Source organism: Stenella coeruleoalba (genome assembly GCF_951394435.1).
Source record: "Stenella coeruleoalba genome assembly, chromosome: 14".
Classification (NCBI taxonomy): Eukaryota; Metazoa; Chordata; class Mammalia; order Artiodactyla; family Delphinidae; genus Stenella; species Stenella coeruleoalba.
Window position 1 is genome coordinate 23,063,215 of NC_137160.1, and position 25,341 is coordinate 23,088,555.

Consider the following 25,341-nt stretch of genomic DNA (forward strand, 5'->3'; position numbering starts at 1 on the left):
TCCCCAAAGTGTCTGGGATTGGACGATATATTACATGGCCACCCTATCTATCACCCAGTTTATATCCTCAGTGGCTAGCAATGGCACACACAAAGTAGGGGATCAGTAAAAGTTATTGAATAGAATGGGTGCAAATTAGGTGATAGCCTCTAACATTCCATTCAAACCTGAAATGCTCTGTGATTTTAACCATAAAATATTGATTTCTGCTAAATTTTACAATAGTGAAAATAAGTGAAGGAAACAATCATTATAAACCAACTGACTAAAACAAAAGTTTCATTGAGACTGTATATTTCTCATGCGATAATAATCATAATACTCCCAATTTTTCTGATCAGAACACCAATAAAAAAACTAAACATCTAATCAACTCTTACTTTTCCAAAGGGCCATTCAACTTTTTCACATTTCTGTGGAATCGTAAGGCTTGAATATCTTGTGTCTCTATTTTGGGAGGTAGAAGTCCTTGAAGACCAAGCATTTGTCGTTCCTGTAATGTAAATGCCATCCCCTAAAAAGGAAAAAACAAAAGGATTAAAAATTATTACTTACAGGGGTAGCAATGGTGCCTCCTACCAAACACAATTTAAACATAAACTTAAAAAGATCAACAAGATATCATTTTTGCCCGGACTTTCATAAATTTATAAGATTGATCATATCTAGTACTGGGGAGGGTATGGTAAAAGAATTACTCTCACATACCATTGCTGGAATATAAACTGGTTTAGGCTTTGAAAGCCAATTTCAAAGTACTCTTAGATTTTTTTAAAATGCACATACTTTATTTTTTTTTAACTGAAGTATAGTTGACTTACAATATTAGTTTCAGGTGTACAACATAGTGATTCAATGTTTTTATAGATTAAACTCCATTTAAAATTATTATAAAATAATGACTATATTTCCCTGTGCCGTACAATATATCCTTGTAGCTTATTTATTTTATACAAAGTAGTTTGTACCTCTTAATCCTCTACCCCTATCTTGCCCCTCTCCCCTTGCCTCTCCTCTCCTCCTAACCACTAGTTTGTTCTCTATATCTGTGAGTCTGTTTCTGTTTTGTTATATCCATTCACTTGTTTTGTTTTTTAGATTCCACATATAAGTGACATCACACAGTATTTGCCTTTGTCTGACTTATTTCACTGAGCATAATACCCCAGGTCCACCCATATTGGTGCAAATGGCAGAATTTCATTCTTCTTTATGGCTGAATGATATTCCATTGTGTGTACATATATCTTCTTTACCCATTTATCTTTTGATGGACATTTAGGTCGCTTCCATATCTTGAATGCACACAAAGCAATTCTACTTCTAGTTAGTTATCCTAGAGATATATTCATATATAGAGACGTGTATATGAAGAGATTAGTTGTAGCACTGTTTCCAGTTCTCTTGCCTATTACAAACTAACTAAAAGTCCATCAATTATGGAAGAGTTAGCAACCTATGGTATTTCCATAAACACACTTAAACATGTATCTCTAAGTGTGCAGTAGAAAGATCTCCCAGATACACAGTTAGGAGAAAAAGTCAAGTTGAAAATCAAAACAAATTCACTGTTAATTATTATGTTTAGAAAACCCCCGTAAAGTACATATTATATACAGATATATGCATACGTTAAAAATGAAATCAACAGAATACGGTTTGAAAGAACACAAACCAAACTAAGAGGCTACCGTGACTGGAAAGGAGTGAGGCTGAACAGAGGGAGGGGGAAGGAAGAATGCTACTTAAGAAAAATTAACCTATGTAATAAATTCTTTTTCAGTTTCTGGTATTCAGCTATGGGTTAAATTTTTTTTTTTTTAATCAATGATGTCAGTAAAAATGCCAGAGAAAGGACTTCTAAAAATCTTTTCCTCCATAAAAGCAACAAGAACCCTGGCCAAATGATCAGAATTCTGGAAATTAACCAAAGCTTTCAGCAGTTGGAGAGCATTTATTCAAGAAAAACTGCTGAATTTCAGTGAGAACAGCAAGCTTCATGGCATTTTAACTTGCCTTGTTCCTAGCTCCCCTCCCCAGCTCCACAGTAACCTTGAAAACGCAATCACTGTGAAACAGTCGCTTTGAAAATCGGAGCCGGGCAGTCACTGGAGAAGGCAGGAGGGTTTGGAGATTCCTCTAAAGCCCCATATCCAGGAAACTGTTATTATCTGACCTGGAAGACCCTATCTGCAAGGCTGTCTTTATTTGACCTGACTTGGAGCTCAGGCAGTGTGAACAGCCTTTCCCGCCAGAAGGGTCTGTTGAAAACAATCAGAGGCAATTATTTAACATAGCAGCTCCCCAAGGCAGTAGGTAACAGTTGGGGCAAACAACAGGCTAATAACCAAAAAGCTGAAAAGGAAAAGCTGAGAAATGAGATGTCCATGGGGAACTCTGAAATGCTGAGACATATTCCTGAGAACCTAGAAGGTCATATGCACAGCTGTACGCATGTCCAGGAAAGACCTGAGAAAGCCCTAAGCTCCCACCTCTGGCTAACCTTGAGGCTCTGTGCAAACAGGAAGTGAAGGCTGATGCGTAGCTGTAAACTGCCTGGCTGAGCCCTGAAGGCACACCCCAGCAGGTACACAAAGCCCCCTGGCAAAGAATGGGAGATTTAATGGCTGTAGGTATTTCAGTTTCTGTTTAATCACTGGCTGATCACTAAGTTAACAAAGCAGAGACTTCAGTAGGCATACATAACAAGAAGAAGGAATTAGTTCAGAAACGACTGGGAGGAATGAATATCTGGTTTCCAGGGCAGCCACATTATTTTAAAAGCCCAGTTTTCAACCAAAAATCATAAGGCAAGCAAAAAATAAACAAACAAACAACAACAGCAACAAAACACATAAAGTCTGACTCATATACAGGAAATAAGGGCAGTTAATTGAAATTGCCTGGGGAAGCCCAAACATTGTACTTACTAGACAAAGACTTTAGTTATTCTAGGGGACGGATAAATTGGGAATTTGGGATTAACACACTACTATATAAAAAACAGATAAACAATAAGGACCTACTGTACAGCACAGGGAACTATATTCAATATCTTGTAATAATCTATAACGGGAAAGAATCTGAAAAAGAATATACTTTGCCGTATACCTGAAACATTGTAAATCAACTATACTTCAATTTAAAAAAAGAAAAAAGTTAGTTATTTTAAATATATCAAAAAAACTAAAAAAAAACATTGTCTAATGAACTAAAAAGAAGTGTGAGAATGACATCCTACTAAATAGAGAATACTGATAAACAGAGAAGATAAAAAAGGAACTAAATAGAAATTCTGGAATTGAAACTACAACAACTGAAATAAAAAATTCACTAAAGGGGGTCAACAAGCAGACTTGAGTGGTGGAAGGAAAAAACCATCAGATTTAAAGATTGGTCAGCTGAGATAATCCAGTCTGAGAAATAGAAAGGAAAAATTAAAAACAACAACAAACAAACAAAAAGAAAAATAAGGAATAAATATGAACAGACCTGAGAGACCAGCAAGAGTACCAACACGTACATAACAGGAGGCCCAGAGGCGAGGAGAGAAAAGGCTAAAGAATATTTGAAAAAATAATGGCTAAAAACCTCCCAAATTTGATGAGAAGCATTAATCCACACATCCAAGAAGCTCAATAGCTCCAATCAAGAAAAACTTAAAGAACTCTACCCCTACACACATCATATTCAAACTGTCAAAAGCCAGAGACAGCAGAAATCTGAAAGCAAAGAGAAGTGACTCATCACCTGCAGGGGATCCTCAAAAAGAGTAACAGCCGATTTCTTATCAGAAACCACGGAGGCCATAGAGAGTGCTGAAAGAAAAATAACCTGTCAACCACGAATTTCTAAATCCTACAAATCCATCCTTCAAAAATGGAGAAATTGGGCTTCCCTGGTGGCACAGTGGTTGGGAATCTGCCTGCCAATGCAGGGGACACGGGTTTGAGCCCTGGTCTGGGAAGATCCCACATGCCGTGGAGCAACTAGCCCCGTGAGCCACAATTACTGAGCCTGCACATCTGGAGCCTGTGCTCCGCAACAGGAGAGGCTGCGATAGTGAGAGGCCCGCGCACCGCGATGAAGAGTGGCCCCCACTCGCCGCAACTACAGAAAGCCCTCGCACAGAAACAAAGACCCAACACAGCCATAAATAAATAAATAAATAAATAAATGGAGAAATTAAGACATTCCAGGTAAACAAAAACAGAGAATTCATTGCTAACAGACTCGTCTCACAAGAAATACTAAAGGGAGTCCTTCAGGCCTAAATTAAAGACATTAGACAATAATTCAAATCCACACAAAGAAACAAAGAACACGGATAAAATGACTACATAATATAAAAGACAGTATAAATGTACTTTTTGTTTGTAGGTCTTTTTTTCTCCTACCCAATTTAAAAGACAATTACATAAAGCAGTAATTATAAATCTGTGTTGACGGTCATGCAACATATAAAATGTAATTTGTACTCTGTAATTTGTATGATGAAGCAGCATAAAAGAAGGAGATGGACCTCTACAGGAGCAAAATTTCGGTGTACTGTTTACATTAAATTGGTATCAAACTGAACTAGACTGTTTTAAAGATGGTAATTGTAATCCCCAGGGCAAACCACTAAGAAAATAACTCAGAAATAGGCAGGAAAAGAAAAGACAAGGGAATTTAAATGGCATGATAGAAAATTTAATACAAATGAAGGGAACAATAGAGTAAAGAGGAACAAAAGGCACATAAGACATTTTAAAACAAATAGCAAAATAGCAGACATAAATCATACCTTATTAGTTATTACACTAATGTAGATGGATTAAACTCTATAATTAAAAGGATTGGAAGAATGGATAAAAAAACATGATCCAATCATATGCTGACTACAACAGACACACTTTGATTCAAAGATACAAATAGGTGGCAAGTTTCAAAGATACAAATAGGTGGAAAGTAAAAGAATGGAAAAAGATACACCATGTCAATAGTAACCAAAAGAGAGCTGGAGTAGCTATGTTAGTAACAGACAAAATAGACTTTGAAACAAACATGTTACTAGAGGAGGGCATTTTGCTGAAAGCATCAATCCATTAAGAAGATACAACAATTATAAACATATTTTGTTAGATAACAAAATACATGAAGCAAAAACTGACAGAATTAGGGAGTAAGACAATTCAACAAGCTGAAAATTTCAATATCTCATTTTCAATAATGGAGAAAACAAATAGACAGAAAATCCACACGGAAAAAGAAGACTTGAACAACACCATAAAGCAACTAGACCTAGCAGACACTCCCCTCAAAAGAAGCAGGATACACATTCTTTTCAAGTGCACAAGGAATATTCCCCAGGACAGACCATTCATCAGGCCATAAAACAAGCCTCAATAAATCTGAAAGGATTTAAGTCACCCAAAGTATGATCTTCAACCACAATGCAATGAGATTAGAAATTAATAATGGGGGACTTCCCTGGTGGCACAGTGGTTAAGAATCCGCCTGCCAACACAGGGGACACTGGTTCGAGCCCTAGTCCAGGAAGATCCCACATGCCACGGAGCAACTAAGCCTGTGAGCCACAACTACTGAGCCTGCGCTCTAGAGCCTGCAAGCCACAACTACTGAGCCCGCGTGCCACAACTACTGAAGCCCGTGCACCTAGAGCCCATGCTCCACAACAAGAGAAGCCACCGCATTGAGAAGCCCACACACCATGATGAAGAGTAGCCCTCACTCACCGCAACTAGAGAAAGCCCGCGCATGGCGACGAAGACCCAATGCAGCCATAAATAAATTAATTAATTAAATAAATTTAAAAAATTAAAAATAAAAGAAATTAATAATGGACATTTGGGGAATTCACAAATACTTTGATCTTAAACAACACACTCCTAAAAACCAATTGGTCAGAGAAGAAAGCACAGGGAAATTAGAAGATACTTCCAGATGAATTAAAACACACATACCAAAACTTATAGGATACAGTGAAAATAATGCTAAGGGAAATTTGTAGCTGTAAATGTAACTTTAAAAGGCAGAACGATTTCAAATCAATTGCCTAACCTTCCATCTTAAGAAACTAGGGGGAAAAAGGAACAAACTAAACCTGAAGCAAGAAGGAAGGAAATAATAAAGATTACAGTGAAAATAAATAAATAAAATAGAAAAAAACAATCGGAAAAATTAAAAGATTAAACCAAAAGTTGGTTCTTTGTAAAGACCTACAAAATTGATGAACTTTTATAATGAAAAAAGGGGGAGAAGACTCAAATCACTAAATCCTTTGTGCCTCATGTTGCTCCTTACAAGATTTTATCTAAGGCTGGAAAATATAAAGGGGTTAAAACCCCTGTATTTTTATACAGTTTTAAATGAACTGTGTTCATTTAAAAGTGCTTTACCTATCCTATTGCCAAAGATAAATGAGTAGCTACACATGGTTTCACTGCCTATCTCCCATTTAGATTTAAGAGACACTCAAAAGTGTTTTATTTATAATGTACAGTAGAAATTAAAATGATTATTAAAGAAATAATTTTATGTATTAAGTATTTACGTTAATAGTTGATAAAATTCTTAAATTTGCTGGCCTGGTGTAAGTGAAGACAACATAGTTTAAAATCGATGTCTTGATTAGCTCTTTAACAGTCAGCAGAAACAACCTTCCTCTCACCTGCCCTTCTCCTACTCTTTTCTGTCTTCCAATGCCACTTGTTCCACCAAACCTCTTTTGCTCATCTACATAACCGCAATGCCCTCCCAATTTACACAGAAGTGTACCTCCCTCTGCAACAGAGCAGGACCCTATGGTCTTTGCCCACCCCCAGGTCCTCAGTCAAAGGAGACCACATAATAATAGTTTAGTCGTTAAGCATAGTCAAGGCCCTTTAGTCCCTCCTTAAGGGCTACAGATAACATTCTGAGCTGTATCCTGGGGGCTGTCTTATAGATACTGAAACACTCACCAGGTGGAAGAAGTTAACTATGTGATGACCAGGCTGTAGCCATGACATAAGCTGCCACAATTGCGAGAACTGGCCTCAAAGAAATGAGAACCGACCCTGGAACTGAAGATTAACTGTACCTAAAACAATCAAAGTGACACTGGTCGGACCACCAACGACCAATGTCAAGATGACTGTCAGAGCTGACTGTGCTGCTTCTGCACGTAGGCGCCTCCCTCGACCTATGAAAGCTCTTGCCCACTGGTTGTGGGGGGCGTGTATGCCTTTGGACGGGCATCTGCCCTCCCCCCTCATTGCTGGCATCCAAAATAAAGCAAACTTAACTTTCCATCAATCTTGCCTCTTTAATGGCTTTTGAGCAGCGAGCAGCTGGACCCTACTTTCAGTTACACTTCGGCTGATCTTGAGCTATTTTCCTTTAGATACATGCCATTTCTCCACATGAGTCAATATTGATAAAAATCCCTTAACTAGACTCTTCAGTGTGCAGGTAAGCATACTAGGGGGGGAAATAAAAGGCCCCTTCTATTTCTTTCCCTCCAAGGGCAGTTAGAATAATCCATCAGGGATTAGGAAATTACCAAACATTTATAAAAATGACAATATGACTAAACGGGATAAATCTAAATATACTGCATCTGGCCAACAGTTCTGGCCAATATGCTACTCTTGGGTTTTTGTTTTGTTTTGCTTTTGAGCTAGAACTAGGAAATAAACTCAATCTTTCTTGGGTGGTAGAAACTGTGAGGGTGAAATTTGGGAGGTATAAAGCAGCCATAATTGTCGCAGTGCGGAGAAAAGAGAAAAGTTCATGCACACTTCCGAACAGTTTCAGTATAAAGCTACAGAATACAAAAATTTCATACTTCATCAGTCTAAAATATATCAAACCTTTACCAGGAAGAGAGAAAATGTGTGTTAGAATTAATGTTACTAACCTTGTTTGTTCTTGGGTTCAACATAAGTGGCTTGCCTTTCTCTTTTATGTGCAAATGACGACATGCCAGAGTACAAGGAGTGGCAACTATTTTAAACCTGGACAACATCGTTTCTCTCACCTGGGAAAAACAAAGCAAATAAAGATGATGAGAAACATATTATAGAACTGCATGAATATCAGGGATCAGTTTTCAAAAGCATATTTAGAAAGCTTCACTTCCCACAACTGAAAAAATTTTTTCAAAATACATTTATGTTGGCAGAACCTTCAAGATAGCAGAGGAGTAAGACGTGGAAATCACCTTCCTCCCCACAAATACATCAAAAATACATCTACATGTGGAACAACTCCTACAGAACACCTACTGAACGCTGGCAGAAGACCTCAGACTTCCCCAAAGGCAAGAAACTCCCCACTTACCTGGCTAGGGCAAAAGAAAAAAGGAAAAACTGAGACAAAAGAATAGGGACTGGACCTGCACCTCCAGGAGGGAGCTGTGGAGCAGGAAAAGTTTCTACACACTAGGAAGCCCCTTCACTGGCGGAGACGGGCAGTGGGTGGGGGGGAAGCTTGGGAGCCACGGAGGAGAGCGCAGCAACAGGGGTGCAGAGGGCAAAGTGGAGAGATTCCTGCACAGAGGAGCAGTGCCGACCGGCACTCACCAGCCTGAGAGGCTCCTTTGCTCACCCGCCGGGGCGGACGGGGGCTGGGAGCTGAGGCTCGGGCTTCAGAGATCAGATCCCAGGGAGAGGACTGGGGTTGGCTGCGTGAACACAGCCTGAAGGGGGCTAGTGAGCCACAGCCAGCAGGGAGGGAGTCGGGGAAAAGTCTGGAACTGCCTAAGAGGCAAGAGACCATTGTTTCCGGGTGCGTGAGGAGAGGGGATTCAGAGCACTGCCTAAATGAGCTCCAGAAGAGGGCACGAGCCGCAGCTATCAGCGCAGACACCAGAGATGGGCATGAAACGCTAAGGCTGCTACTGCAGCCACCAAGAAGCCTGTGTGCGAGCACAGGTCACTATCCACACCTCCCCTCCCGGGAACCTGTGCAGCCCACCACAACCAGGGTCCCGTGATCCAGGGACATCTTCCCTGGGAGAACACACAGCATGCCTCAGGCTGGTGCAATGTCACTCTGGCCTCTGCCGTTGCAGGCTCGCCCCGCATTCCGTACCCCTCCCTCCGCCCAGCCTGAGTGAGCCAGAGCCCCCTAATCAGCTGCTCCTTTAACCCCGTCCAGTCTGGGCGGGGAACAGACGCCCTCAGGCGACCTACACGCAGCGGCGGGTCCAAACCCAAAGCTGAACCCCGGGAGATGTGTGAACAAAGAAGAAAAAGGGAAGTTTCTCCCAGCAGCCTCAGGAGCAGCAGATTAAATCTCCACAATCAACTTGATGTACCCTGCATCTGTGGAATACCTGAATAGACAACAAATGTTCCCAAAACTGAGGCAGTGGACTTTGGGAGCAACTGTAGACTTGCGTTTGCTTTCTGCATCTAATTTGTTTCTGGTTTTATGTTTATCTTAGTTTAGTATTTAGAGCTTATCATCATCGGTAGATTTGTTTTTTCCTTCCTTTTTTTTTAAAAAAAATATATTTTTTCCTTTTTCTCGTTTTGTGAGTGTGTATGTGTATGCTTTTTTGTGTGATTTTGTCTGTATAGCTTTGCTTTTACCATCTGTCCTAGGGTTCTGTCTGTCCTTTTTTTTTTTTTGTATAGCTTTTAGCGCTTGTTACCATTGGTGGATTTGTTTTTCAGTTTGGTTGTTCTTTTTTTCTTTTTTCTTTTTTTTTTTTTTTTTGCGGTACGTGGGCCTCTCACTCTCACTGTTGTGGCCTCTCCCGTTGCAGAGCACAGGTTCCGGACGCGCAGGCTCAGTGGCCAAGGCTCATGGGCCCAGCCACTCCGTGGCATGTGGGATCCGCCCAGACAGGGGCACGAACCCGCGTCCCCTGCATCTGCAGGTGGACTCTCAACCACTGCACCACCAGGGAAGCCCTCTTTTTTCATTACTTTTTAATTTTAATAATTTTTTTTATTTTAATAACTTTATTTTACTTTATTCTTTCTTTTTTTTCCTCCCTTTTCTTCTGAGCCGAGTGGCTGACAGGCTCTTGGTGCTCCAGCAGGGTGTCAGGCCTGAGCCTCTGATGTGGGAGAGCCGAGTTCAGGACACTGTACCACCAGAGACTTCCCAGCTCCACATAATATCAAACGGCAAAAGCTATCCCAGAGATCTCCATCTCAACGCTAAGACCCAGCTTCACTCAACAACCAGCAAGCTACAGTGCTGGACATCCTATGCCAAACAGCTAGCAAGACAGGAACACAACCCCACCCATTGGCAGAGAGGCTGCCTTAAATCATAATAAGTTCACAGACACCCCAAAACACACTACCAGATGCAGTCCTGCCCACCAGAAAGACTAGGTCCAGTCTCATTCACCAGAACACGGGCACCAGTTCCCTCCACCAGGAAGCCTACATAACCCACTGAACCAACCCTACCCACTGGGGGCAGACACCAAAAACAATGGGAACTACAAACCTGCAGCCTGAGAAAAGGAGACCCCAAACACAGTAAGTTAAGCAAAATGAGAAGACAGAGAAACACACAGCAGATGAAGGAGCAAGGTAAAAACCCACCAGACCAAACAAATGAAGAGGAAATAGGCAGCCTACCTGAAAAAGTATTCAGAGTAATGATAGTAAAGATGATCCACAATCTTGGAAATAGAAGGAGAAAATAAAAGACAGGTTTAACAAGGAACTAGAAGAAATAAAGAGCAAACAAACAATGATGAACAACACAATAAATGAAATAAAAAATTCCCTAGAAGGAATCAATAGCAGAATAACTGAGGCAGAAGAACGGATAAGTGACCTGGAAGATAAAGAGTGGAAATAACTACTGCAGAGCAGAATAAAGAAAAAAGAATGAAAAGAATTGAGGACAGTCTCAGAGACCTCTGGGACAACATTAAACACACCAACATTCGAATTATAGGAGTCCCAGAAGAAGAAGAGAAAAAGAAAGGAACTGAGAAAATATTTGAAGAGATTATAGTTGTAAACTTCCCTAATATGGGAAAGGAAATAGTCAATCAAGTCCAGGAAGCACAGAGAGCCCCATACAGGACAAATCCAAGGAGAAACACGCCAAGACACATATTAATCATACTATCAAAAATTAAATACAAAGGAAAAATATTAAAAGCAGCAAAGGAAAAGCAACAAATAACATACAAGGGAATGCCCATAAGGTTAACAGCTGATCTTTCAGCAGAAACTCTGCAAGCCAGAGGGCAGTGGCAGGACATATTTAAAGTGATGAAAGGGAAAAACCTACATTAAGATTACTGTAGCCAGCAAGGATCTCATTCACATTCGATGGAGAAATTAAAACCTTTACAGACAAGCGAAAGCTAAGAGAATTCAGCACCACCAAACCAGCTTTACAACAAATGCTAAAGGAACTTCTCTAGGCAGGAAACACAAGAGAAGGAAAAGACCTACAATAACAAACCCAAAACAAATAAGAAAACGGTAACAGTAACATACATATCGATAACTACCTTAAATGTAAATGGATTAAATGCTCCAACCAAAAGACATAGACTGGCTGAATGGATACAAAAATAAGACCTGTGTACATACGCTGCCTACAAGAGACCCACGTCAGACCTAGGGACACATACAGACTGAAAGAGAGGGGATGGAAAAAGAGGCTAAACAATACATTACTAAATAACCAAGAGATCATTGAAGAAATCAAAGAGAAAATCAAAAAATACCTAGAAACAAATGACAGTCAAAACACGACGACCCAAAACCTATGGGATGTAGCAAAAGCAGTTCTAAGAGGGAAGTTTATAGCAATACAATCCTACCTCAAGACACAAGAAACATCTCAAATAAACAACCTAACCTTATACCTAAAGCAATTAGAGAAAGAAGAACAAAAAAACCCCTAAAGTTAGCAAAAGGAAAGAAATCATAAAGATCAGATCAGAAATAAATAAAAAAGAAATGAAGGAAACAATAGCAAAGATCAATAAAACTAAAAGCTGGTTCTTTAAGAAGATAAACAAAATTGTTAAACCATTAGCCAGTAGCATCAAGAAAAAAAGGGAGAAGACTCAAATCAGTAGAATTAGAAATGAAAAAGGAGAAGTAAAGACTGACACTGCAGAAATACAAATGATCATGAGAGATTACTACAAGCAAATCTGTGTCAATAAAATGGACAACCTGGAAGAAGTGGACAAATTCTTAAAAAAGCACAACCTTCCGGGACTGAACTAGGAAGAAATAGAAAATATAAACAGACCAATCACAAGCACTGAAATTGAAACTGTGATTAAAAATCTTCCAACAAAAAAAAAAAAAAAAAAAAAAAAAAAAAAAAATCTTCCAACAAACAAAAGCTCAGGACCAGATGGCTTCACAGGAGAATTCTATTAAACATTTAGAAAAGAGCTAACACATATACTTCTCAAACTCTTCCAAAATATAGCAGAGGGAGGAACACTCCCAAACTCATTCTACGAGGCCACCATCACCCTGATACCAAAAGCAGACAAAGATGTCACAAGGAAAGAAAACTACAGGCCAATATTACTGATGAAGATAGATGCAAAAATTCTCAACAAAATACTAGCAAACAGAATCCAACAACACGTTAAAGGGATCATACACCGTGATCAAGTGGGGTTTATCCCAGGAATGCAAGGATTCTTCTATACACAAATCAATCAGTGTGATACACTGTATTAACAAACTTAAGGATAAAACCCATATGATCATCTCAATAGATGCAGAAAAAGCTACTGACAAAATTCAACACCCACTTATGATAAAAAAAACTCCAGAAAGTAGGCATAGAGGGAACTTACCTCAACATAATAAAGGCCATATATGACAAACCTACAGCCAGCATTGTTCTCAACGGTGAAAAACTGAAACCACTTCCACTAAGATAAGAAACAAGACAAGGTTGCCCACTCTCACCACTATTATTCAACATAGTTTTGGAATTTTTAGCCAAAGCAATCAGAGGACAAAAAGAAATAAAAGGAACCCAAAACGTAAAAGAAGTAAAACTGTCACTGTTTGCAGATGACCTGATACCATACACAGAGAATCCTAAAGATGCTACCAGAAAACTACTAGAGCTAATCAATGAATTTGGTAAAGTTGCAGGATACAAAGTTAATGCACAGAAATCTCTTGCATTCCTATACACTAATGATGAAAAATCTGAAAGAGGAATTAAGGAAACACTCTCATTTACCATTGCAACAAAAAGAATAAAATATCTAGGAATAAACCTACCTAAGGAGACAAAAGACCTATATGCAGAAAACTATAAGACACTGACGAAAGAAATTAAAGAAGATACAAACAGATGGAGAGATATACCATGATCTTGTATTGGAAGAATCAACATTGTGAAATGACTACACTACCCAAAGCAATCTACAGATTCAATGTAATCGCTATCAAACTACCAATGGCATTTTTCACAGAACTAGAACAAAAAATTTCACAATTTGTATGGAAAGACAAAAGACCCCGAACAGCCAAAGCAATCTTAAGAAAAACGGAGCTGGAGGAATCAAACTCCCTGACTTCAGACTATACTACAAAGCTACAGTACTGGCACAAAATCAGAAATGTAGATCAATGGAACAGGACATAAAGCCCAGAGATAAACCCACGCACATATGGTCACCTTATCTTTGATAAATGAAGCAAGAATATACAATGGAGAAAAGACAGCCTCTTCAATAAGTGGTGCTGGGAAAACTGGACAGCTACATGTAAAAGAATGAAATTAGAACACTTCCTAACACCATACACAAAAATAAACTCAAAATGGATTAAAGACCTAAATGTAAGGCCAGACACTATCAAACCTTAGAGGAAACATAGGCAGAACACTCTGTGGCATAAATCACAGCATGATCCTTTGTGACCCACCTCCTAGAGAAATGGAAATAAAACCAAAAATAAACGAATAGGACCTAATGAAACTTAAAAGCTTTTGCACAGCAAAGGAAACTATAAACAAGACGAAAAGACAACCCTTAGAATGGAAGAAAATATTTGCAAACGAAGTAACTGACAAAGGATTAACCTCCAAAATATACAAGCAGCTCATGCAGCTCAATATCAAAAAAACAAACAACCCATTCTAAAAATGGGCAGAAGACCTAAGTAGTCCTTTCTCCAAAGAAGATATAGAGATTGCCAACAAACACATGAAAGGATGGTCAACATCACTAATCATTAGAGAAATGCAAATCAAAACTACAGTGAGGTATCACCTCACACCAGTCAGAATGGCCATCATCAAAAAATCTACAATAAGTGCTGTACAGGGTGCAGTGAAAAGGGAACCCTCCTACACTGTTGGTGGAAATGTAAATTGATACAGCCACTGTGGAGAACAGTACGGAGGTTCCTTAAAAAACTAAAAGTAGAACTACCATATGACCCAGCAATCCAACTACTGGGCATATACCCTGAGAAAACCATAACTCAAAAAGAGTCATGCACCACAATGTTCATTGCAGCACTATTTACAATAGCCAGGACATGGAAGCAACCTAAGTGTCCACTGACAGATGAATGGATAAAGATGTGGCACATATGTAATGGAATATTACTCAGCCACAAAAAGAAACGAAATTGAGTTATATGTAGTAAGGTGGATGGACGTAGAATCTGTCATACAGAGTGCAGTAAGTCAGAAAGAGAAAAACAAATACTGTATGCTACATATATGTGGAATTAAAAAAAGAAAAAAGAAAAGGTTCTGAAGAACCTATGGGCAGGACAGGAATAAAGACCCAGATGTAGAGAATGGACTTGAGGTCACGGGGAGGGGGAAGGGTAAGCTGGGACGAAGTGAGAGAGTGGCATTGACATATATACACTATCAAATGTAAAACAGATAGCTAGTGGGAAGCAGCCGCACAGCACAGGGAGATCAGCTGGGTGCTTTGTGACGACCTAGAGGGGTGGGATAGGGAGGGTGGGAGGGAGACGCAAGAGGGGGCGGATATGGGGATATATGTATACATATAGCTGATTCACTTTGTTATACAGCAGCAACTAACACAACAATGTAAAGCAATTATACTCCAATAAAGATGTTTAAAAAATACATTTATGTTTCTACAGGTTGTAAGGGATTATAAAATACATAAGGTGAAGGCAAAAATTCACTTTTCCTGACAACAGTCTAAGTCCTTGGATAATAATCATTGCTACTCTTTATGTATTACCTACTACAGTGTGCCAAATATTTACCCTTTTTCTAATCCACACAAGTGTGGCAAGGTATGAAACATCTAGTAAACAGCAAGTGTTTTCATGGAAGTGATTTCAATGTAAACAGGTGTGGGAGAGTTTAGGTTGAAGGTGGAAATGTAAATAATAGAAAAGCCTGGAGCACACACTTTCAGAGGAAGTGAAGCCATCCAGATTCTTAATCTAGACGTCATATTTTAAGGTATTAGTAATATTCAATATTTAAATTCAGTGTACTAAAATTTTTTTGTTTTTAGAAAACCTGTTATGTAATATTTAAAAATCAGGCGAATTGTCTTGAAAACATGTTTTTGTCCTTTCACATCCATCGCAAACATTATGAGAATTTTTCAAAATGGAAAACTACATAAGACATTAAACGTTAAATATTTACTGATGGGAATATAATAGATTCTTCTGCATATCAATTCTTCTACCAAATATCAATTTGCAACGCTCATTTATTTCTTTAATCATCATAAACCATTATAATTATCATGCAATAGTTTTTAAATGGAATTTCTATTTGTTGAGAAATCCATGGGCTGTATATGGGGGTGCAGCAAAATCATCTACATTAGGATTTTAAGTTAATTTTTATGGAGCTGAAATTCACATAACAAAATTAACTTTTAAAATAAACAATTCAGAGGGATTTAGAAAATCTATAATGTTGTACAACCACCTCTATCTAGTTTCAAAACATTTTCATCATCCCAGAAGGAAATATCACACCCAGTAAGCAGTTTTCCCCACTCCCCCAGTGATTGCAACCACCAGTCTGCTTTCTGTATTTTTGTATTTACCTATTCTGGATATTTCATATAAATATGGTACCTAAATATGGGCACAAAACAAGAAATCTAAATGATCATAAGCACATCAAGAATCATGAGAGACGGGAATTGGGGAAAGGGATAGGACAGATGTTGTTTAAAGGTACAAACTTTCAACAAGAGGCCTAAGAGATAAGTCCTAGAGCTCTAATGCATAGTGAACACAGACAACAATATTGCATTATCATCATCTAACTTGCAAAGAGACTAGAACTTAATTATTCCAACCACTAAAAAGAAATTATAATTAGGTAATTATACCTATAGGTATAGGTATATACCTATACCAATATATTGCAGAGGTGCTAATTATCAGTACAATGGCAATATTACAATGTATCAAATTAACCTGTTGTACACCTTAAATTTACACAATGTTTCATGTCAAATGTATTTCAATAATGATAATAAAAAAGAATCATGAGAGACACCATAAGATAACTGATTGGTTTTCTTCAAAAATGTAAATGCCATGAAAAACACTAAAGAACCAATGCAACCTAAAGAAGACCGAACAGATAGGACAACTAAATGCAAAACCTGATCCCCCAAAATGCCATCAAGGATATTACTGGGATAACTGGCAAAACTGGGAGATATACTGTAACTTACGTAAAAGTCTTGTATAATTTAAAATTTTCTGAGTTCGATAACCATATGTAAGAGGTATCCTTTTCTGAAAATACACAGTGAAGTATTAAGGGGCCAAGAAGTATGATGTATACAACCACGTCTTTCAAATTATTTCAAAATAAATGCTGAAAAGACAGAAATTGAAAGTGCAGCCCTGATCATGTTTGTGTGGTTCTTCCAGGAGAGAAAGCATTATTTATCACAATTAAAACTTTGGTACCAAAAGACTGGATTAGTATTGCAGCATATTGGTGAGGTAGGAAAATCTACAACAGTATGGAATACCTTTTACTTTATTTAAAATCAAAGACTATCTGAGAAAAATACACTTTGCAATTAGTACTTGTGGTGTAATAAGAAATATATTTGGGCTTGGTCCCCAGATCTTGTACAGACTTCCTAAAAACTGCTGGAATTTCTTGAGTGACAGGAGTATCTTTTGCTATTCATAAGCAGCCCCTTTTGATCAGACCTGAGTTTATGCTAATGAGGTGACTTAGGGTGAGGCCACTACAGAACCTCGGTCACCAGAAAGACCAAGTGATTATTAGAGAGTGGGAACTTTCAGTACCACTCCAGTTCCCCTGGGAAAGGGGGTGGGAACGATGGCGATTAAGATCCATAAAAACTTTTGAACAAGGAGAGTTGATGAACTTTCAGGTTGGCGAACACATCTAGGTGCTGGGGGGTGGCAAGAGCAGAGGGCAAGGATGCGCCATGCCCTGCCCGACCCCACCCCCAATACCTAGTCCTATGTGTCTTTTCCATCTGTTCCTGAGTTGTATCCTTTTATAAGAAACCGGTAAATATAAGTAAAGTGTCTCCCTGAGTTCTGTGAGCCATTACAGCAAATGATCTAACCTGAGTAAGGGGCTGTGGGAAGCCCTGATTTACAGCTGGTTGGTAAGGATAGGTCAAAACCTGGGGCTTGCGATTGGCATCTGAAGTGGGGGCAGTCTTTCCGGGCTGAGTCCCTAACTTGTGGGATCCGAAGTTACCACCAGGTAGACAGTGTTAGAATTAAGTTGTAGCACACCCCGTCAGTGTCTGCCTAGAGCTGGAGAACTCCTGGGTGTGGGGAAAAAACACATTTGGTGGCCAGAAGAGTTGAGTCTGTGAGTAGGAAGGAAGTTTTTCCCTTCAGTAGTTAACTTAAGATCAGCATTCTGACATATAAAATCTTCTATTTTCAGCTCCTGGCTAAAATTTCACTTCTATCAAATACTGAATTTAGTCTGTAAAATAAAGATTACCTGTTAAATCTACCTCATAGGTAACTATAATGATCAAATGAGAGAATAGATGCAGAAAAGTATTAAAGACTTAAAGAGTAAAGTGTTACAGCACTCAAATGATTACTTTATGACTAAGTGATAGAGAGTAAAATAAAATATAAAAGTAATTTTAATAGTGTCTTTAAAACAAGTAGGCATAAGTTAAAAAACTTAAGGAGAAAAACCAATCTCTGCCAAAAATAGAACCAAGGACTAAGGAGAGAGACAGACAGACAGACAGCAGGCTTAATAGCAGCTGGAGGCAACTGGACAAAATGGGGAAAACCCACACCTAACTCCTCATGTTATACAGACAGGATGGAGGAACTGTAAAAATGAGTGAAGTAAAAACAGGAAACAAAATAAGGTGGGGCTTCCCATTTTGAACAAATATGAAAACTCAAGCTGCTTACTTGAGCTTCCTGGCTATTGAGGTATGCCTGTGGTTTCTCCCTCTGGTGTGTCATTCATCCTGCCTTGCCCTGGGGGTTAGTGAATTTACTCTCTGGGTGGTGTTTATAAACTGGACTGGGACTGAAACTGCTAGGCCACTGACTGCTGGAGAATACTCTCCCTGGCCCCCTAGCTGGGGTGTAGAAAGCAGAAGTTCAATGTAATAGAGACCAAAATTAGAGAGAGGTCATGACTAGGTACAGTGAGCACAAGCTCTGCAGTCAGTCTGAATCTGGACGCAGCTAATTACCAGCTTGGAATCAGTTATGTCACCCAGTCATTCCCAAATGGTCTCTGAATTGGTGTCTGTCTGAGACACGTTTTTCACTAGTCTATAACCAAATGAGAAAAACTAGGACAACGTAGTATTGAAATAGGAGGGAAGGGGGCAGGGCACAACCTTTGAAAGAATGACATAGCCCAAGGACATGACATAAGCAGATTAGAACCAAATGGGTCCAAGATGGCAGACAGGACGACTTCCACTAGACCTTGAGCCCCAGTAAAAGTTCATTCTAACTTAGCATCAGCAAGCTAAATGACATTTAGCATCAGCAAGCTAAATGACAAACCCACAGGTGCCATGACAGTTCCAAGGCTACCATAAGGATCAAAAAGTGGGCGGTGGCCCAATTCCTGGAAATTCCCACCCCTTCCTGAAACAGCTGGAATACTCCTCCCACTCATTAGCCTATGAAATTACCCACCACTATAAAAACTGACAACCCCATACCCTGGTGCCTTTCTCACCTTCTGAGATGGCCCACACTCTGTTTGTTGAGTGCATTTCTCCCAAGGCGTCTCGCCTTCTGAGACGGTCCACACTCCCTCTGCAGAGTGTGTTTCTCTCTAAATAAATCCACTTCTTACCTATCACTTTGTCTCTCACTGAATTCTTTCTGCGATGAGACATCAGGAACCTGAGCTTCATTAAGTCCTGAAACCAGGTGTGTGATCTCAGTTGGAAGACTGTGGGTTTTCCCTGGGTTCGAGTCCTGGCCTCGTGGGTTCAAGTCCCAATCTGGCTTTTGGCCAGGTTTGAGTCCCGGCCATGTGGGTTCAAGTTCCAATCTGAGGTGCATGGTTTCAGTATAGTTTTTTTTTTTTTATAACTATATGACTTTTGCAATGAAATATTCAAGTAACGCATGCAGTTATTTTTATTTTATTTTATTTTTTTGCGGTACGCGGGCCTCTCACCGTTGTGGCCTCTCCCGTTGCGGAGCACTCTCAACCACTGCACCACCAGGGAAGCCCCAGTATAGTTTTTCATAATACTAAATTTATTGTCTTCGTTTTCATGTTGTAATTATCTTCCTCCCTTTTTGGTGGTAAAAAAATTTTTTTGTTGTTTTGAAAGGATGGGGATGGTAGATTGTAGTAGTTTTGCTGTTGTTTGTTTGTTTGTTTGCGGTACGCGAGCCTCTCACTGCTGTGGCCTCTCCCGTTGCGGAGTACAGGCTCCGGACGCGCAGGCTCAGCGGCCATGGCTCACGGGCCCAGCCGCTCTGCGGCATGTGGAATCTTCCCGGACTGGGGCACGAACCCATGTCCCCTGCATCGGCAGGCGGACTCTCAACCACTGCGTCACCAGGGAAGCCCTATGCCTAACTTTTAATTAAGTCTTTACAGCTACCATAAAAGAATCAGATAACAGATTATAAATCGTTGCTCACAGTTGACTATTTAAAGGTCCACTATTAGAAGATAACGCTAAACAGTTTTCCTTTATTTCTGCAAACCATGTAACATAACTCAAATAGTTATAGTGGTTACACAATATATATTTACCTATCATTTGTGTAACTACTATAGTGTGTGTATATATATGTGTATACACACACGCGCACACACACAGCTGTGTATGTGGGGGTGTTGTAAGGTAATGACTGTTTCTTCTCTAATTTCCAGAATGCTTGGCAACTAAAGATCAAAACTTAGGAGCACAACACTGCACTTAGCTTTACAGCACGAACAGTGCTTAAGGAGCATACAAGCTTAAGAGGAGGCTGGAGTTATTAAGTTAGATTGCCTGAGTTCGAATCCAGGCTTTGCCACGTAAAACCTGTGATTTTGGGTAAGTTACTTAGCCTTTCTAATTTTCATTTGTAACCTGAAGATAATAAAGAGTACCAACTTCAGGGCATTACTTTGAGATAATTCTTGCAGAAAACAGCACTCGGCTCCTGATTAACAATTAATACGTGCTTCCATGTTATCAGTTGCAACACTAAAAGAAATAACAGTGCTATCAACTGTTTTGTTTTGAAGTGACTGCCACAAACATTAAGAAGGTAAATCAAACAGATATGCGATAACACGTTTTGTAAGGAAGCACTTCTGTTGAGGTCTGTTATTTTGATTAAGCTTCTTCTCACCAAATGGCAACGGAAATTTTCTAGAATTATCTTCGGGACCAAGAAAGTCAAATCCGGGACCTCAGTGTAACACCACACAAGCAGAAATGGGTATCACCAGCGTCAAAGAAACACCTGCCAATCCTGGTCCACAGATGTCATTTCACATGCATGGACAGAACCGTTCCAATCTTAGAACTTTCTAGCCTGCAACAAACGTCCTTTAAAGCAAGGAACAATCACAACACACAAACAAAATGCCTAAGTCCTGCCATTAATTCACCCCTGCAGAAAAAGAGAACTATTAGATAAAAGGATTTGGAGCGACAAAATCGGTCTTTAAGGGGCGCGGGAGTAAACGGTATAAGAGATGCTCCTGTTAAGGAAGCCGCAGGGCCTTACTCCAGGTTGGGAAGGGGGGGCGCCCTGGGACGAGCGAGTCTCGACCGGGAAGTCGCGTTCCCAAACCGTGCGCCAGGGAAGAGCCGCCCACGGTCAAACAGGGGGTGGCGAGACCCCACCGTTCCCCACGGTCTCAGCCGGGACTCGACGAACCCCTTCCCTTCACCCCGCCCTCCCATCCGCCAAGCTGGGACCCTGAGGGCCGCACGCGCGGAGGCCGGCGGCGGGTCCGCGCTCGGCTCCCCGGGCCGGGGTGAGGAGGCCGGCGCCCGGTCCCATCCCGGAACTCCCGCCCGGGCCCCGCCGCGGCAGGCCGCCCGCAGCTGCGAGCCGTGCGGAGCCTTACCCGACGTCTAGCCAGGCGACAGGTGGTGCTGCCTGCGGAGAGGCCGCGGTCCCGCAGCCCACCCAGACGATGCTCAGCTCCGGCCGAGTTCGGCCCTCCCCTTCTCGAGGCTTTCCGGAGCCGGCTCCAGGTCAGGATCGGAATGGCTGGGTCGGATGGATAATAGCCGAGGCAGCCAGTAAATCCGCGTACTGAGAAGAGGGAACAGGGAGTACAGCCGGCGCGGCCCCATGGGGGGAGACTGACGGGCGCGCAGACCAATACGGAGACAGGAAGCCAGCCTTGAGGGGCGGGGCTCCGCTTTGAGGTTTCGCGACTGGCGCACCCGCGTTCCAGCCTCGCAGTACCTTCCTCTGTTTGGTGGCTAGAGGTTATCATTTAGGGCCAGGTGCATGCCCTTAAGGGCCCGACCCCAAGGAGTGAGAGAGGGGTCGTGTAGGGTGGGGGGAGTCCGGATATAAGACGAATACCGCCGCCCCACGAAAAGACCTGGGGCTGGCTACCGCAGACTTCGCCTTCCCGCGGCTGGCGGTATGGTTGGGGGTGATGGCTGCGTTTTCGCGCGAGAAGAGGCTCTGCGCAGGCGCGGGCGAGGCCGGGAATGGGGTGGGGTGGGGCGTGTCGACGGGTACCAGTCTCCGATCCCGAGAAGAGAGGAAGGCTGGGACTTTGGGTCGGCTCTGGACAGCCAGTGGAGGCAGGGAGAGGATTACAGAGAATTAAGAGCGGGATACACGCCAGGAGAATGGAGAAGCAGAAGAGGGAGGACCCAGGAAATGCGAAGCCTCCGCACTTGAGGAACGCTTTATGTTTCTGAGCAGTTTTTGTCTAAGAGTTGCTCTTCTGCCGAATTCTTTGCTACTCTTCACGGTTGCTGACACACTTTGGCCTGCAGGGAATTTACTAATGATCCCTACAATCACAGTCACCATAAATAGATATTCAATGTTCCCTTTCAGAAAAGCACTGGAACCCTAAATTGTCATCTTGAAAGCTGCAGGACCATACCTTAATACATCTATACTCACCCACGGTTATGATATTGGAGGATATTTCTTCATTCTTATTTCAGAAAATGTTATCACCCAAAATTCTTTACTGTAGTCGGGTTCGTGTGCTTTTAAAGTATAATAATAATAGTTTTTAACTAAAGATGTAAAGGGTAAAAAAGAGGCAAGGCAGGGCTTCCCTGGTGGCGCAGTGGTTGGGAGTCCGCCTGCCGATGCAGGAGACACGGGTTTGTGCCCCGGTCCGGGAAGATTCCACAGGCCGCGGAGCGGCTGGGCTCGTGAGCCAGGGCCGCTGAGCCTACGCGTCCGGAGCCTGTGCTCCGCCGCAAGAGAGGCCGCGATAGTGAGAGGGCCGCGCACCGCGATGAAGAGTGGCCCCCACTTGCCGCAGCTAGAGAAAGCCCTCGCACAGTAAACGAAGACCCAACACAGCCAAAAAATAAATTAATTAATTTAAAAAAAAGTTTTAAATAAAATCAAAATGGGATAACTGTGGTTCAGACATTCAAAATGGAGCCTAGTGGCCCTTGTGGATATGGTTTCAGACACATGCCTGCATTACTGAGAACTTGAATTTTCTTTTATATTTTTTTGCGGTTCGCGGGCATCTCACTGTTGTGGCCTCTCCCGTTGCGGAGCACAGGCTCCGGACGCGCAGGCTCAGCGGCCATGGCTCACAGGCCCAGCCGCTCCGCGGCATGTGGGATCTTCCCGGACCGGGGCACGAACCCACGTTCCCTGCATTGGCAGGTGGACCCTCAACCACTGTACCACCAGGGAAGCCCTTGAATTTTCTCAACTATAATCAGACTCAAGGACACCACCAGCCCTTCTCAAAACGATGTCTGCTAGCAGCTGCCAGCTGCAACATTATGGTCTCAACGTCTCTCCTGTAACTCTGCCACCATTTCAAACCCCAACCAATCCTTGCTTAATAAGCCCCCTAACTTCTTGCCAGCTCCGATCCTAATTATTGACAAACAACTTATCAACTTTGTGGGTTTTGCCTTTATAAGCGTCCCCCGTTTTGTAGCCTGGCAGAACACAATTCAAGTCCTTCTCGAATCTGTGGCTCCGGGCTATAGTCCTCAGCTTGGCGCGAATAAAACTCTTTTCTATTCCTATTATGGATTGTTTATTGATTATTTTCATTGCCGTTACCATTATATCACCTGAAATAGACTAGATTTGAATTTTGTAATAGAGCTCTAGAGCAGGCATGAGATCTCCTCTTGCATGTCTATTCCGTCCCGTGTCCATGTGATTGGACAGAGGTCATGGGTGCAGGGCTAACTTTGTGTGATGGTGGGAGAGATAGGCAGGTTGCTAGGGTGAGAAGCTTCTGAGGATAACCATTGCACTCCTGCACTCAGCCTCTCTCCCAACTGCTGACCGGTTTCCTCTATACCAGGAAATAAGTTTTCATTCAACAACCCTCAGAAATGATGAGAAAGAAAGACAATGAACTCAAAGAGTTCTTGGGTGCCATACCTGTGTTTCTCATTGTCCCCAAATGTCGGAAATTCACTTTGGAGCCCATCACTGTCTCCAATCTGTTAAAAAACAAAATTTAACTGAGTAAATTTGAAGATTTAATTGGCTTTATTCATGAATCAGGCAGCATCTCATCTGGCAAACAGAGACATACTCCCAGAAGCGATTAAACTTGGGTTACCTAGAAAGCTCTGTGGAAGAGCACAAGAGCAAATCTTGACTTAAGTAGAAAAGTTCCTTAAATAATGTATTACCTACAAGTTCACTAACTCTTATCCATAATTCCGGAATCCAGAAGGTTTTTTTTCCCCATGATTTTGTAATTTTGGTGGAGCCAGAATTTATTTGGTGACAAATAAGAATTTGTCACAAGGCTGTCTATAGTCTTCATTTCTCCAACATAATGTAAATATTCACATGTTTCTCTTCAGTAACAAGAATGTTTTGTGGCACTACCCCAGATCCCACTGAGGATATTATAAAACATACAGTATATGCTCCGTATAATGTTTTCCCAAATCCCAAAATTTCTAAATTCTGAAGCCCAACTGGCTCCAAGAACTTCTTCCCATTTTTATGAGCCAATCCTTCTTATGGCAAAATAAATTAGGGGAAAACTACGTATAGTTCTTAATTTCAATTTTGCTGGGATTAAGCAGAAAACTTTTTATGTAAACACTGTTTATTACAATACTTAAAAAGCTAAATTTATTGTGAGTGAGAAATGATCATGACATTTTACTTGGTGTTGTGAGCACAGAAATGACTGATTGGATGAGTTATGAGAACTTAGCTTTTTTTTTTTTTTTTGCGGTACGCGGGCCTTTCACTGTTGTGGCCTCTCCCGTTGCGGAGCACAGGCTCCGGACGCGCAGGCTCAGTGGCCATGGCTCACGGGCCCAGCCGCTCCGCGGCATGTGGGATCTTCCCAGACCGGGGCACGAACGCGTGTCCCCTGCATCGGCAGGCGGACTCTCAACCACTGCGCCACCAGGGAAGCCCGAGAACTTAGCTTTTAAGGAGAAAATTTTTTTTTTTTTTTTGATACGCGGGCCTCTTACTGTTGTGGCCTTTCCCGTTGCGGAGCACAGGCTCCGGACGCGCAGGCTCGGCGGCCATGGCTCACGGGCCTAGCCGCTCCGCGGCACATGGGATCTTCCCGGACCGGGGCATGAACCCCTATCCCCTGCATCGGCAGGCGGACTCTCAACCACTGCGCCACCAGGGAAGCCCAGGAGAAATTTTTGATGATAGAAGTCAGTAAAGGTTAGCTTTAAGGGGGTTGGCTGAAAAGAGACACATTCTATATCTC

At 41.5% G+C, this 25,341-nt stretch overlaps 1 protein-coding gene across 1 annotated transcript in view; it reads right to left on the reverse strand.

Annotated features, from left to right (window-relative positions):
* The window catches only part of ME2 (malic enzyme 2), a 54,764-nt gene extending 32,597 nt beyond the window's left edge, over positions 1 to 22,167 (reverse strand). The window contains exons 1-3 of the mRNA XM_079941931.1: positions 21,526 to 22,167; positions 7,904 to 8,023; positions 381 to 514 (exon numbers count right to left, since the gene is read on the reverse strand). Coding sequence (XP_079798057.1) covers positions 381 to 514; positions 7,904 to 8,023; positions 21,526 to 21,903 — 632 coding nt within the window. The 5' untranslated portion in view covers positions 21,904 to 22,167. The remainder of the gene's footprint in view (positions 1 to 380; positions 515 to 7,903; positions 8,024 to 21,525) is intronic.
* Between the last annotated feature and the right edge of the window lie 3,174 nt (positions 22,168 to 25,341).